The sequence below is a fragment of the Procambarus clarkii genome, chromosome 18, assembly GCF_040958095.1.
Source record: "Procambarus clarkii isolate CNS0578487 chromosome 18, FALCON_Pclarkii_2.0, whole genome shotgun sequence".
Classification (NCBI taxonomy): Eukaryota; Metazoa; Arthropoda; class Malacostraca; order Decapoda; family Cambaridae; genus Procambarus; species Procambarus clarkii.
The window spans coordinates 28,666,431-28,683,809 of NC_091167.1; the positions used below are offsets into that span (position 1 = coordinate 28,666,431).

The 17,379-nt window shown below is 36.3% G+C and overlaps 1 protein-coding gene across 6 annotated transcripts in view; it reads right to left on the reverse strand.

Annotated features, from left to right (window-relative positions):
- Positions 1–17,379, reverse strand: part of LOC123754354 (centrosomal protein 97kDa) — a 53,714-nt gene that overhangs the window by 2,324 nt on the left and 34,011 nt on the right. For 5 of the 6 annotated variants that reach the window (XM_045736692.2, XM_045736691.2, XM_045736690.2 and 2 more), the window contains 4 exons: positions 16,961–17,190; positions 16,457–16,637; positions 15,420–15,720; positions 1–15,118 (listed from right to left, as the gene is read on the reverse strand). The exon at positions 1–15,118 is cut by the window's left edge and continues 2,324 nt beyond it. In XM_045736692.2, the coding sequence (XP_045592648.1) occupies positions 14,402–15,118; positions 15,420–15,720; positions 16,457–16,637; positions 16,961–17,190 (1,429 nt within the window). In that variant the 3' untranslated portion in view covers positions 1–14,401. The remainder of the gene's footprint in view (positions 15,119–15,419; positions 15,721–16,456; positions 16,638–16,960; positions 17,191–17,379) is intronic. The other variant, XM_069326428.1, reaches the window with a different exon arrangement.

The following is a 17,379-nucleotide window of genomic DNA, read 5'->3' on the forward strand; positions in this document are numbered from 1 at the left end:
AAAGGAAAAATTATTTTAAATGAGAAATACAGGAACAGGTTAATAATTACTCCTTTACAATGAACACACAAACTATGTTGGGTGGGATTTATCTTAAAAGGTTTAGGAATGTAGGCTGAGGGAAGTCAAAGATACTTATTAAATGTATAAATGTATTGAAAAGAATTGATGCTCATGCTGAAAAATGTATAAAAATGAGTATATAATCTACAGTAACAGCTGCTTTATCATCAAAGATCAACCTGATTGCTAGGAATTAGTATTATATGGAATGACTAGGTGTGTTATATGAGTTAACACTTGTAAATAGTGCCATGTACCCATTATTAACCCTCAAAGTGTGCCTATCATCAAAATTGCAACCCCTGACAAACTTTTTTTTATTACTGTACTTGTTTGTTTTATAAAATGGTAGATCTATACCTGTATTAAAAAATATGAAGATTTTAAAATCAGATATCCAGTCTTACTTTGGTCTTACAATGTTCAACATTCCTTCTGGCATTCATCAGCATTATGTTGTGATGGAAGCCACTGAAAAGAAAAGAATTTTGTTTATATATTTTCATATGAAATACCTGGTATATTCAAAGTATGGAATCTCTTTGTACAAGTGAAAAATAATACCAAAATAATTGTGAATAGTGAAGATGGTTATGTTAGTCCAGGTAAGTACTATACTCATCATTTGATGAAAGGAGAACAGGAGCTGAACTGTGTTCGACTTCAAATTATTCAGTGGCCTCCTATGACTGCTGGTAGACACCATTTAGTTAATGTAACCACATGACCAATACTGGTAATCAAATGTTGCTATAAAATACCTATCATATGATGAATGCATTTCAATCGCTCATGACTGCACTCTGAGGGTTAATGACTAGAATCTATTCTTATCTCATGTAAAATTAAAATGCTTGATGCAGTTAATGGTTTAATGTATATGAACATACTGTATATGACAGAAACCTCAAAATTATGAGATTTCATATTTTTAATCCATTAATAAAGCTCGGCCCATCTAGAGAAGCGAACAAACCGTTTAATCAGATATGCTTTTAAAGTGGTGATCTGCACACACCTTGGGACGGTGCCAGAATTAACTGATAATTGAAAACACACAAAAGACATACTTCGGGTTAAAAAAAAAAATAAACTGTAGGGAATGATGTATGAGGAAGGATGAATGACTGTGGGTGTGTTAGTGAGGAGCAGCACCACATTCTCCAGTAACAATACATCACTCAATACAAGTCTGCCAACTTCACCCAACTTTATTTCTCGGTCTCTCCAGATAAACTTTCCATGTACCATTTTCCCCTACACTAATTCTTTCTATTAAATAAGAAACTACCTGTAATTAAACAATATATTTTAAGTAAATGACAACTATAATTATTGAAGAGAAAATTATTAAAGGGCTACTTAAGAGGAAGGCTGTTGTTAAATGTACACTATATTGTTTTTACCGAAGTACACTACTTACAGTATATATCAGCAGCAAGTACACAACACTATTACTGTACAAGTATTACAGTCATTACTGTAAATTCATTACAGTTGTTTTAACAAACTATAGGCAGTATAATGCCTTTGTATTATTTCAATATTTTATCATAAAATACTAGATGGCCATGAAATTTGATCAAGAAATTTAGATCCAACAGTAAAATGAATGACAAATGTACACTATTTATCCACTGACTTGCATCATGTTCTTGAAATAATGTTGGAATATATCTGAAACTATACATGACTAAACATTCTCAACAAGTATGTTACATATACAAAACATTAATGGTTTATACATACTGTACTCGGAATTACCCTAAGTAATTATAAAAAAAAAAATGCCAGGACTGGAACACTATTTAGCACTATCTATGGCACAGCAAAGTACAAAAATTCATAGTATCATGGAGGACGCAACATGAGAACAAAATAACAATGGATAAGTGTTATTAAAGGTATTGGATTTACCAAGGATTTTATTGAGTGATAATTGACTCAAAGGAATATCAGGAAAGCATGATATCTGATCTCTCTGGAAATTATGACATTCCATGAGGAATTGTGCAACTCAAAGAAGGACAATGCATTTCTGCCAGTAAGGCACCAGTCTTTGTTTCATTGAGTGGCCTATGAACCAATTGCATGAGGCCAACATGTAACCTAGTCAGAGCCATTTCCCACCTGGTGTAATGGTGGTAGCAGGAAGACCATCATGAGAGGTCACATTTAATAGTACAGTATGCAGATTATTATTCATAATACCTGGTCATATCTCCAGTGGTTGCAGATTGTGTTATGTACGACAGGGTAGGAATCAGCTTCTGAAAGATTGAGACAGGCACTGCACAGCTTCACTAGCAGTGGCCTTTTTATGGTCATTAGAGGCAACACTAATCTGGCTGAAGGCCTAACATAATTTGACTCTTAATATATGCTAAAGATGAAGAACAGCCAGCATTGGATTTTCATCACTATTGAATGGGGAAGGGTTAGAGATTCCAGAACCATGAGGGCACTGTGAAGGTCAACCACAATACCAAATGAATATTGATGCATAAAAACCTAACTGATACTAGAGTGTACAAAATTGCAGAATGCTCCTTTCTTGGGAAATTCAGCACATACAGATCTGACCAAAAAAATAACTTAGTAGCCAATGCTATCAGCAGACTTTGACCCATTCATAGACAAAGCAGTAGTGTGTGAATAGCAGCAAAAATGTTAAATGAAAAGCCTTCACCAAACAGAACAGGGTTTTGCACAATTTCAGTAGTGGGATACTTTAATGAGACTAGGTAGGAATAATACAAGGGACACATTGCGAACATGCACTGAGATAGAATCTTGCAAACAGGTCATCCTTGTAGTAAAAGAATGTAAAGAAAACAGCAGTAAACAGGAGCAGCAGTCAACTATAGTGCAAGCATGAATGTATCAGTGTGGGAGTTACAGAGATCATGTTAAGTATTGATGGCAATACTATCAAAAGCAGTAGCAACAGAACACTGGTTCTACATGTAAGCTCTGCATTAGGGAAGTGCAAAAAGTTTCAAACCCAATGCTCAAGAATGAGCAGACCCGGTTGAGAAAAATGCAGGAAACAAAACTTACAAATGCAACTTGGCAGAGCAATGGGATGCCTTGCATCCTGGATTTCTTGATGTGAAGAACATTGCCTCAAGTCATGCCTCATGGGGCAGACTCAGCATACTAAATGTGGTTATATATACATAATAGATACAATAGGTACTGTAATGTGCATGAGACAGCTGAGCATCCCATATAAAATACTGTCATGGATTTGCAAAAGGACAAAGTCGACTTGAATTTAAGGAAGGCGAAGACAATGTTGTAAGGGTTGTTGAAGGTGAGTATGATAGTAAGATACAGCGCAGGATTAATTGGTAACAAAGCCAGGAAGGTGATGAGAAGTAGAGCTAATGGATAATAAGTCATACCGTGCTCATTTTAGACCAATACTCGACTGGCTCAGCCATAACAAAACCATAAAGATGAAGGAAAGATGCCACATCAAGAACAAATTTTACTGCAATCTTGCAAATCTTCATGCAGATATGGGAAAGAAGCGTGTTAACATTAACAGTGGAGAAGTAGAATCTCTAACTCATATTCAGCTGTATGGATGACCTTACAGGCCTCCACATTGGTCTTCCTAAACAAAAGGTTTGGAAGTTTACAGTGAGTGACAGTTCTTTCTAGACCGCACAGTTATGGCATACCGAGCAAGCACAATCTGAAAGTCACCAGAGAAGGGCCTTCCTCAGGCCATGGGAAACATAGTGCAAGATTGAGTGATAAGTCCTGGATGAAAGAAATAGTAGCATCCAATAGGGGGGAATTACATAGAAATTACATACTATCAGTGAAATTAAAATTTCAAACAAAACAGCTTAATAATTTTCATTAAATTTAATACCCAGTGAGCAGCAACATTACATAATGTGTACCTGTCAGTTCCTAAGGACCTTATTTTTCCAATTTGAGTCCCGCACGTATATATGATGGTTTAGTAATCATGCTTGTTATGAATATTTATTTTCTTTGTCATTTAAAAATTCAACTTTTTTCTGTGTTAGATGAAAGTACAGTATATTTAAATATAAAAGTTGTGACGGTAAATCTGATCCAACACATTTGGTATGCAAGTTATTATATCTACACGTGCAGTCATATGATTTTTATCACTCTCCCAGAATCACAACCATTGAATGTTATGTTCGTTTATATTTTGAAGCATTAAGTTAATAATCAGTGGGAGATACAGGGAGTCCCTGTTATATAAACATCCACTATATGAACAACCTACCAAGTCCCTGATTTGTCTCTCAATCCACTATATAATACATATACATACAAATACATGCATACATGAATACATACATCTATATTATGAGAGAATGTGTCTGTTCAGGCCACATACTGTACTTGAGGCTAGCCTTACCCAAATTTGTAGGGAAAATGGTCTGGGGTAAGGCTCAATTGAATGAGTTAAGAAATATTATTAATTATTCAAGACCTCCCCACCTTATTCTCCAGGATTCAATTCTGGTCAAATGTAAAATATCTGTTCAGATGTCTGAAGACTTTTTCGTCATCAGAAAAAATGATTTCTTAAACAAATTACGTTAGTTTAATTTCTCCATAATATTATAATTTATGAAAGGGCAGAGGAACTAGACTGGGAGGGGGAAGATGTTGATTTTTTAAAACGTTGGCCAGAGTGCCACACTGTTAACCCTTAAACTGCACATGGCATATATGTATATATGACCGGAGTAACATGTCCCACTGTGCGCATGACATAAATATACAATGTAGGGTGCCGGCCATGATTCAAATGGCTTGCGGCTACATGGGGTTCACATCAGCTTCCTCAGGGCTCTCGTAAACAGATGCTGTTTAAAAAAAATCGTGGACATTCTCTGGTGTGAGAGTCACAGTACTGTGTGAGTAACCAAGGCTGGTGCATGCAGCATGAGCTAACAACACTGCTGTTCAGCTTGTGACCACAGCATCGCCTAAAAATGTCAAAATAATTATGTAACTGCTATTATTTAGCGATGACAATATTATAGAAGACCCCTGACTGTGATAAAACATATAGATACTTATATATAATGTGTATATATATATATATATATATATATATATATATATATATATATAGTGTAATAACACCACAAACATTATTGTTGGGGGAAGAATAGTGCATCTGGCCTTGAACCAGTGAGGGAGGCAGCTGCCAGCTGTGTGTGTGTGGCGACGTCACTTTTATATTGCCTGAACCCACCATACCAGCTTAGTTGTACAGTTATGGTGAATAAAACATGTAGATACTTATATATAACATCCATATATAGTGAATAAAAGCATAACAGTATGGTGCTCACTAGCCAACAGTAATGTTGGCAAGTGAGGTGTAGTTGAGGGAGGGAGTGGCGGCAAGTGGCTGGCTGGCTGGCTGGCTGGCTGGTGTGGCTGCCACTCCTCGTTGCTTTCTGACTCACCATACAAACCTAGTGGTTCATTATGGTGAACAAAACATGCAGATACTTGTATATAACCTCTGTATATAGTGTAATAACAGCAAAACTATTTGTTTGTTGTTTTATGAACATAATTGAATCACTATTATGCACACCATAATTTTGAGTATAGCGATAATTCAACCCTTTTATTATATAAATATAACACTACAAACTATTGAATAATATTACTGCAAAAAAATTAAGAAAAAATCAATAAGAGACATTGAAATAATTAGGTAATAATACTATCTTGTGGCAACTTCTGCCTGACAACTGTGGCGGAGCTGACCGCCTCTAACGCTTGCTCTGTCAACGGTTACATTTTTGCCAGACTTCCTCGGTCTATTGTGGCCAAAATATGTCACGATTTTGACAAAATACCTATTTTGGTCTATTTGTGGCCAAAATACCTACGATTTTGTTTTCCCCGTGCTCAGGGAACACAAATGAACATTTTAAGAAGTCAAATTAAAAAAAAAATAAAAATTCTTGTGCATGGGGGGTGTAAAAGTCTTCAGGACCCATTAGCAGCTTAAGGGTTAAAAAATCTACATTATATTAGCCCATGTTAGTATCTATCATATATACAGAAAAGTCACTTTGCAAATAAAGGGTAGATACTTTCCTGCTGTGCGCTGAACAACTTTAGTATACGAGACCCAATGTAACATACTAGTGCTGCATTTCAAATTTCATTACTGTGTTTTGAATTCAAACTATTTTCATCTATTCCTTGTTTTTGCTTCATTTATATCCTTCTTTACATATTTTATATGTATTGCCAGTTTAGTAGAGTACAGTATTGTAATAAAAAAGTGTACGCTCATTAATTCAAATTCAGATGGTCCAAATTAGTGAGTAGTCTGCACAAAATTTTATCTAGACAATGTCCACTATGTGGCCCACTCACAGCTCAAGTTACCCACTGAGAACATGGATCAGAAAGCACACATTCTCACACACAAAATTAGTTGAGTAAACACACACACACAGTCAGATGCTAACCTAAGTTTATACTTTAGTACAAAAAATATAAAAACTATAAATTAAAAAATTTTGTGTGATTAATTATTACTTAAAAAATATTAACACACAATCATTAATTGCTGAAATTAATTATTTCCCTGTCAAGTGAGTAATAATGTAGAATGTTCTTTCTCTTCTGGCACTGTATCAGATATGGCCGAACCTGTGTCCACCTCGCTTCAACAGTCTCTCACTAATGGCAGCAGTAATCAGGCTCAGTGAGATAAGAAGAATATGGTACATTGTGTACAATAATTATTAAATGATAGTATAAGTACTATAATGCATTAGTATGTAATTAATCAAACAGCTAACAATACCTCTACAAATATTATACTAAAGATTTGGCAATAGAAAGATGATGAGGTAATAAACCATCTTGAGAATTTAACTGAAAAGTCTACATAGCCCATGTTTTTACTGTAATTATTTATATATTGAAAATGCACTTTTTGCCTGCATTTTGTTTAACCATTTGCAAATACAGTATATGTTTATTCATTCATACTGATACAAAGGAACCTCGGTATTTGCACCACTCCCAATTTGCACTTTTCGGTATTCAGACGGTGTGTTCAAGTTTGGTATTCATCTGTTTGTTCGGCATTCAGACGTAAACACGCATCCCTGACGCTTCAGTTTCACCATAGCTGTCATTCAGTGCACAACTCGCTACACTTTTTTCTTGGATATTTTTTATATTCTTAGTGTAAATAAGTCACCATGTCACCTAAGAAAATTTGTGATAAGGGTCAAGGATAAAGAAAAATGGTTAGAACCAGGATAGAGATGAAGAAAGAACTCACTGCTAAATATGAATGTGGTGCCCATTTGTCTGCTCTTGTTAAGAGTAGATGCCTAAATCTAGTTCTCTTATAAAACAAATGTACCCAAAGTGGGGGTAAATGCAAAGTTTTCCTGAAAAATATCACCTTGACAAAGCTGTGATAATGGTAGGGGACTCCCCTGCCGAAGAATAACATCTCTTTCTTTGCCATCACCACCTTCCACATATGTCATCAACCACATATGTCATCTAAGTGCAGGTAAAGTGTGTAGTGTGTTAGCATTTATTTCATTTAATTATTGTATACATATATTTATTTTTGTGATCTGGAATGGATTAATCTAATTTGCATTATTCGTTATGGGGAAAAAATTGTTCGGTACTCTCAATTTTTGCCATTTGTCCTGCCTTCAGGAACCAATTAAATCCAAATACCAAGGTTCACCTGTATTACTATTATTGACCAAACCACACACTAGACAGTGAAGGGACGATGACATTTTGGTCCGTCCTGGACCATTCTCATTCATCGACTTGAGAATGGTCCAGGACGGACCAAAACGTCGTCGTCCCTTCACTTTCTAGTGTGTGGTTGGGTCAACATATTTCAGCCACGTTATTGTGACTCCTCGTCTGCATATGTATTACTATTACTTTTTTATCAAAATAATAATAAATAAAAGTCTGACCTATTGTGTCCTTCACAGCAGCATTGGTTACAGTTCAATTGAATTAGCAAGTGTACACTATAATTATAACAATATTATTAAAACTAATTATATAAGCCATTTAAATAGTACATTATTGCCTAATGGATGGAAGTAATATTATGGCTTTTCCTTTGGCTATAGAGACACTGTAGCATAAAGGTTGGTTACACCCAGTGTTAAGAGCTTCAATTACAATCTTGAAATACTGTAGGTTCAACTAATCAAATCCTACTCGTGATGACATTTTGAGTTGGACAGCTGTGTGTCTAAAATCCATACTAATAATTCTTAATATGCCAATATGACATTATATTTATTTAAAAGATCTATTTTTAGCTTTTCTTTCTGTAAAAAATAAAAATGCTCAGTGTTGGCCACTTAATATCTTGTGCCTTAACATGGTGATAATCTAGCTAAGGAACAAATAGAGCAAATCTAAGAATAAAATATAATTAAACAAAGAATCAACAAAAAAGTTAACAAAATAACCCAAGACATGCACCAATTTAACAGAAGACAATGTGTATGTTTTCCATCTTCCAGACATATTTAGCAATAGTGAAATATAATATAGTATAACAGGAATGTAAAATACAAACAAAAAATTATTTTACGTCAAAAAAGTTATTTTCTCTCATTAATGTGGTTACAGTTTCCTCTAATACCATAATATTTATCAACACTTGGAAACAAGTCATGATCTTAAATATGTAAACAAAATTTGCTCATATTGTACTATACTTCATGCTAGTCATTTGTGTGCATGTTGGAGACCTATATAGCATAATTTAAAACACACAGTTATGTGTATGCTCACACGGAAACGACGAATACTAGAACATTCAGTATCGTCCATTTCAACTCTTCCCTCACGAGCACTACAATAAACTTTACATTTCAAGGTGTCTGCTTCCATTCTACAGTATAATTCTGGAAGGGATTTTTGTATTTTCAAGACAATACTGTAATTCATTAAGAACCAACAGACATATCACACTATATATTTGCGTAATAAGTTCAAATTCTTCAATATTTATACGTGAAAACTTTAGAAATGGTTCAGGATGCTAAATTATGTAAAAACTATCAAATATAACTTAATAGACATTGGGCATATCAGATTTCTTACCATATAAGTAATGTAGCATTTTATAAAATAACAAAAATGTTGGGTATTGCCTTGTAGTAAAATGTATTATATTAAGATCTATCACTGTCTCTCCACATTTTCAATATAATTAGCAGAGAAGCAGTGACAATTATTGAAGACCTCTTCAGCAAACATGGTTAATGACTGAATACGTCTTGATACAAATATTGCAATATAAAAGATCACACAGAACTAGGTTGGATTTTCCACTATTATTTAAAAAGTAAGGCAGCTTGCTTGACATTATATAGGTAATGGAGCAACAATAGCGATGGTGAGTGTGCCGAGTCGTAGTATACACAAAGCATGTTTGTATCGCTATTACCATCAGTATACTATATATTGATAATGATGAGTAATTAGTAATACAGTACATCACAAACAAGAAATATTGTATATAAATGAGGTACCGGAAACAAGACCTTGGGTACGACAATGAGATCCTCTTTACAAATCATATATGTACTGTACAGACTTTGTAAAGCACAACTGTTTGTCTGTAGCTTGTGACTAGAAAAGCATTGTACTAACAGTTCATTGCAAGAGAAGCAAATGCTGAACTTACATTATATTTCTTAAGTTTCTCAACTTCTCTTTCCTTGAGAAATGGACTATGTCTATGTCCATGATATTTATAACTATGTAAATCCCAATAGATGGCATGGAAGTCTTACTATTAATATTTACTATAAAAAAAAAGGGATTCTGGTTGGGCCTCAGTGGTTTCCTGAAGCTAGCCACATTGAGGTAGCTCTACACATGAATTACATCAGTTCCAGGAGTCCATAAAAGCCTACAGACGAGATTCAGAACCTGGCCCCACCTCATAGAGGTGCAAGGATCAGGGGATTCTTTACAATCACCCTTCCCAGAAATGTCCGGAAAGCAAGCAAAGCTAGGCAGACAACCGCAAGGTTCACATAGAGAAAAGAAACAACTGCAAACGAACCACTCAGTTGTAAGTTCATTCCCTCCCCCCCATCCAACAGTGGGTCATCACAAGGTGGTGCTGAAACCTTGTGATGGGAGGAGAGGGGTTGGGGGGGAGGGGGAAGGGGACAGGGAACCAACAAGACCCAACCACAAAGAAGGGTTTTCATTACATACAATGCTGGTTTTCTGGAGGGGCCAAATAGTGGCCCCCTGCAGCTAACCATGGATTAGAAGAAAAAATGGGATGTAGCAGGGAGGAATGGGTTTACAAACAATGCATCCCTCAAAGCAGTTGAGGTGGCCCACAGGTAGTGATAAATATACACGAGACATAACAACTAATTGATTAATAACAGCTGGCCTAACAAAGCCATGAATCTATAACCAAAGTACCCTTCTGGAAGTCAAATGTATCATTCTTTGCCAGAAAAGAAGAAGCCTGCAAACAATGAATACTATCAGCTAGGATGGGGTTGCCACCTTGCAGTGGCCGGCTGTAACTATTGAGTGGATTTTTAGCAGTCATTTTCACAGTCATTTCAGTTTTCTCTGTGAATCTTGCAGTTGTCTGTTTTGCTTTGCTCACGTTTTGGATGTTTCCTTGGGTGAGGGTGAAAGAATCTTCTGTTCCCTGTACGAGGGAGGGAGGAGATGAGGGAAGCCAGGTTCTGGCTCTAGTCTATAGTAGGCTATTAACTCAAACTGTCCATGTCACTATTCAAGAGAGACTGACAATGCTCCTGTCACCTGTGGAAGTTTTAATGTGCCTCATAATAATCAAAATTACCAAAGACTCTACGTGAATGCCATTAAGCACTAGAGACCTCTGGCCATCATTTGACATATTAAAAAAAATATAAAGTCTTAGTTGTTTTCCTGGGCATTATTAAAAAACTGGCACCATGTCACAATCTGATCAACTAGGCCGTGATTTATACGTCCAGCTACGAGCAGCATCGTCCAACAGCCTGGTTGACCAGATGACCAACTGGGAGGCCTGGACAGAGACTAGGCCACAGGACCGCTGATTACCAGAACCTCCACAAGGTTGCCACCAGGTATGTCAGGTGCATTACCATCCATTTACTAATACCTATGGTAGGAACCATTGAAGCCACTGGCATGTCAAATTTCAGACTTTTATGGACTAGGAAAATATTTGTGATGAGAAATCTATTATAAATATTTTATTTGAAAATAAATTATCAGAATTTAACTTTTCAACATTTCTACACACTATGGAAAAATTGAAAATATTAATTTTTTTCCATACATCAGAAGTGTTTTACGATGGAGAATGGGATATTTTTTATGTGCACCCGGAAATCAACCTGAATATGGGTGGGCAATTTGAGAGTTAGAGACTCCTGGGACTAATGTGACATGTACGAGAAGCTACATCAGTGTGGCTAACATCAGGGAAGCCATCAAGACCCTCTCTCAAAAATATCTCAATACATAAACATTTAAAAAACATTAATAACGTATGCAAGGCATGATACAACTCCTTGACTCTTACTGACGTCAATAGTTATACTGTATATGTGTGTGTGTAATTACCCAAGTATAGTTACAGAATGATAGCTATGCTCGTGGTGTCATGAAGCACAGGCTTGGGTACAAATATTACTGGGAATATAGAATAGGTGAGAATGAAACGAAGTGTAAACTATGTGGTATGTCAAGGGCTCTCACCCTCACTCATTATGTTCTTGATTGTCCGCCGATTAGTTTATACAGAAACATTGAGATAAGGACTGTTCCTGAACAAATAGCCTGGATGTGTCACAACGGAAAGATTGATGATATTCTGGAGCGATATAAGAATTTTGCACCAAGATTGTAACTTTGTTGAATTGTCTGAATGTCTATTGTAAATGATCTGTGTACCTAGTCATACTGTATAAGTATTTGTGTCCACATCTGGTAACATACTTCATGTGTAAAGGAAGAAATGTATATGTTTATTACTCAATGTTCGGTAATTAATATTATATATATATATATGTCGTACCTAGTAGCCAGAACGCACTTCTCGGCCTACTATGCAAGTCCCGATTTGCCTAATAGTCCAAGTGATTTTCTTTATGTTCAATTAATTGTTTCCAATTAGTTTATTTGAATTATTATTATTATATTATATTAGCAACAAATTATTGACTTATTTGTGTAAATTTAGGTTAGGTTACAATAGGTTAGGTTAGGTTCGGTCATATATCTACAGTAGTTTTAACTCAAATTAGAAAAAATTAACTCATACATAGTAAAATGGATATCTTAAAGATTTCATAAAAAAAGAATTAGAAAAATATATAAATTCAGGAAAACTTGGCTTAGTAGGCAAATTGGTCCTTGCATAGTAGGCCGAGAAGTGCATTCTGGCTACAGTACTAGGTACGACATATATGTATGAGAGATGTTTTCTGGCGTCTGAAGAAACTTGTGTGTCATCTGCCGATCTGTGGTACAGCAGCCACATGGCATGGCATATGGCTCTGGATGCCACTGAACTAGAGGAGGTCCATGTAGTTTAACAAACATAAGTGCTGATACATGATTTATGAGAATTCTTGAGTGTTGTTGTTGTTATCAGGTTCATGTGAGTGAATCCCCCCCCCCCTCACACTCGGCAGTACTAATAGGAATAACTTGGAAACAGCTCAGTAATGGGTGTAAATCTTGGGGGGGGGGGATGTGGCATCTATAATCCTCCACATAGTCTCTAAAGGCCTTTGGTGCAGAGTAAGAAGAAAACTTAAACCTCTTACAGAGAGAGAATATCTCAGCTCCATAATTAGGTGGTGTTTCATCAGGCCAGCAGTCTTTTTTCAAGGACACACGTTTCATTTAACAGTAATTTATACATACTTTGAGGTTCAGAAGTTTGGAAGTCTTTCATGAATGTTGTGAACATACGGTGTTGCAAATTGTTCACAAGATTAGTAAGAAACTGTTGATAATTAATGGAGATGATTTTCTTGTTGTTTGTTATGGTAATTCCTCCCAACTTCCCCTTTTCAATTGCCTTTTGAGATGCTAAAGTTCTAGTGCCAGGTTTCTCTTTTAGTGGACAGACGGCTGAATGGACAGCGCTCAGGATTCATAGTCCTAAGGTTCTGGGTTCGATTCCTGGCAGAGCCGGAAACAAATGGGCAGAGTTTCTTTCACCATGATGCCTCTGTTCACCTAGCAGTAAACAGGTACCTGGGAATTAGACAACTACAAGGAGAAGTTAGAAGCATTAAATATGCCAAAACTAGAAGACAGAATAAAGAGAGGCGATATCACAACTTACAAAATAGTACCTGTAATGGGAATCAATAAAATTGACAGGGAAGAGTTCCCGAGACTTGGAACCTCAGGATCAATAGGTCATAGATTTAAACCAACTTTACGAAGCTGCCGAAGAAATAAAAAAAAAAATCACTTTCTCAAACAGTGGTAGATGGTTGGAACAAGTTAGTTGAGAGGGTGGTGGAGGCTAAAACCATCAGTAGTTTCAAGGAGTTATATGACAAGATTACTGGGAAGATGGGACACCACGAGCGCAGCTCTCATCCTGTAGCTACACTTAGGTAATTACACACACACACACACACAAAATGTATAAAGTGTATATGCAAGCCCAAAAATTACTTTACCGTAAATACTATTTTATAAGAATAATGTTACAGTAGAGCAACTTTTGGGCCACCATGTGTATACAGTATATATATATATATATATATATATATATATACACACACACACTACACATTTGCATACTCAGTATTCTGAAAATTACATTTCCTTCAAACTTAGAAATATTAATAAACAAATCTTTGTATAACTAATGACTTCAATTATTTCTTGTGCATACAGCTGCCTTATTGAATAATAAATATTTTCCTTTCGATTAAAGTCGAGGAAAAATACATGTAATTTGTGACCTGCAAATGTTCAGTATTAAATAGAAAAAAGTTGCACATTAATGAATTCATTAACAACAATGGCCTTGGGCTGGAATTAGTTTCCATCTTTTTATTATGGTGCAGTGTTCTATGACTTACTATTATTTCAACTGCCATATATTTTGCTGAGGGGTTCATCGAGGGTTCTGATTTGCCATTATTGTGAGATCAGTGAGCACCGACGACAAGAGAGCTGTAGCATAGTGCTGAATAGCACGGGGAGCAGGGCGTAGACTGGGATATAGGGTAGGATGTAGTGCTAGCAGAGAAGGGGGGCACAAGGGTCAAGATGTGGTGGTGCGAGGGGTGTGTGGCCTGGCAACCGGTAAGGAGGACGGTCTGGCTGGGCCTTGACTCATAGCTTGTCTACCACCTTCAGATTGATTACCAGAGTGGCTTCCAGACAGACTTCCAGAGAGGGACGACTGACTCGATTCAGAGAGTTCGGCTTCGTCGCGGCCAGTTGTATCTGCTTCGCCACCTTCGGTCGAATCGACAGAGATAGTAGATGCATCGAGTGTAGTTGCATTGAGATCAGTTGATGCTATAGAGGCAATGGAGTTGATCATTTCTGGGTTTATAAACTGATCAAACTGAGGTGGCAGCTTTTGACAGGCAACTGGAGTTCCATCTGAACCATCACTGGAATGATCCTCACAAATGTTATCATCACAATGAATATTACCACTACCATCGCTACTACCCACACCAACAGCACCACTGCCCTCAACACCAATTGTTTTATCGTTACGGTTTGAAGGAGATTTCACAATTGAAGTAGTGAGTGCACGAATAGAGTGTGTGAGTGAGGTTACTGATTCACTGAGAGGAACAGGAATTGTAGCAGCACTCTGGGATGGTGGTGAATCACCACCTGGTGATCTTTCATGACCTGATCCACTAGACTGGGACATTGTGAGTAGTGACTGCGATCCTGGGAGATTACAAAATGCATTCATCACTTGTGTAACCATTGACAATGATTCTTGAAGCTGTCCAACCTGAAATTAAATATAAATATAATAACAATGATACAGTACTAATATTTCTTGTATTAAGTACAACTTTAAATGTGAAAATAATTTTGATGGAGTTTCAAAAGGTGGTTAAATTTTGGGCTGTGGTTAAGAACATAGATTAAGTTTTTTCCATGAATTATGTCCAAAGCTCACCTTGTGGCTTATCATTCCAGAGGGCATTTAAGAGTAAATATGATATACTGTATTATGAAAGTTAAAATTTCAATAGGACATAGGAAGCACAGTGAGATTCTATTATTAGTTCATTTAAGGAGACACTTACCTGTCCTTGCAGAGATGCACAAAACTCAGTGAGCTCTTTCACACTCTCCTCAGAATACTTTTTAGTGCCTGCAGCAACTGCAGCAGCAGTTGCAGCAGCAGCTCCTTCTTTAGCATCCAAGGGTGTGAGCGGTGTTAGAGGTGTTATTGGGGTAGAGGGTGTAGTGACACCCTCACGTTTGTTAGCCTGCAGCTTCTGGATCTCTCGCCACAAGGTACGAATTGCGTCTAATTGCATGTGTCGGAGGCGCCTTTCACGTTCTAGGGCCTCTTCAGTAGAATGCAACTTCTCTGTTAAATGCCTGATACACAGGAAAATATTTTATCAGATGCAAAACAAATAAATGAAACATGTAATTTAATTGTTACTTGTAATATGCAACTATTAATGCCTTTTGATTTTAAAATTTAAGTTCCTTGGCTTACTGTGAATTTCATTTGTTAAGAATTTTTAATAAAACCTGGAATAGGTCCCTGGAACATTGAACCAATCCAAGCCACAAACTTTATTTAATACTACATACAGTAATTTCCTATGACACTATCTTTCCAAATATGGTCTATCTTCCTATCATGACACATAGTCATCAGATTGCATATTTCACTACTGACATAAGGTTTGTTCATGTACACTTCACACAAGTGTCTTACAAGAATGTATTAATGTTACAACACTCGCCACTTTCTATGTTATTAGCAATCATGGCTGTTAATTGTCCCAGCTGGCTTCATTCCTTACCTGGCTCACTATTCTCAACTTTCCTCCCACAAACCTTTCTATTAGGTTTGAGTGATTTCTGGAACCCTTTTGCTTCTAGAAATCACTCGTGTTTCTTATTAGGATTATTAATCTCATCGCTGAATAACGTCATAACATATTAATAACTAGTTTTAGGGTGCTTATGATAGCAATGATACACAAACATGCTAAACCAACACTTTAGCCTATATAAAATCAGAGCTTGGCTTGCCAGAATTTTTTTATTCAATCTATTCAGCAGGAATTGCATGAGGTAGACCAAGGAAAAACATTCATACTTGATATGCTGTTCAGCTCGAGAATGTCTAATATCATCTCTTATTTTTGCAGCATTTGGATCATTATTGCGTGTCTGGTATCCTCGCCAGTGTTTCTGTAAGGTGATGGCTGCTTGAGCTTTGGTCACATCTGAGGTACTGCTCCCACTGCTACTGTTGCTTGAACGGCGGCGCACATCATCTGCAATTAAAAAATTCAAATTGACTAGAATTAATACTTAGATAAATTTTATGTGAATGTAATTTATGCTACTGTATTTAATACTGGGGTTTCTTCTTTCTGTATGTAAGTACCTGTAATGGTAAATAGAAGAAAGGTGTTTCACAGACATACCAGATGATACAACAAAAATAATAAACGTGTTTATTGTTAAATAAACTAAAGAACTATTTTAAATAAACTATAAAACTAAAGACTCTCTCCTAAATGAAAATGTAAAAGAAAAGTTATAATTATTATAATCATGTCAATACAATTAGCAAGACTACCATATATCAACTTACTATTATCAGAACTTCTAATTGGAGCACCATTCCTATATTTCTCTGGATCATAAGCATGAGAGGAATGCATGGGATCTCTACCTCGTTTCTCTGTCTGCTTCCTCTCAGCCGCAATGCTTTTAATTGTCTGCAGCTTCGAGATGGACATTTCAGAGTCAGTATTATCTGAATCGGCATCTGAATATCCATGATGTGGAGAAGCAGCTTTCTTCTTTGTTGAGCTTGGTCTCCTGTTAAGGAAGTTTACAAATGTAATCCATCAACACACACTTTATTTGCTATTAAGTTTTATATCTCAAAGGAACTAGAAATGATGTGATTGTAGCTTATCAGATGTATCCTCAAGCTAACAAATCTCAGAATATGAACACAATGGTTGGTCACTCAAAGCACCGGGGTCCTGCAAAATAATTACCACT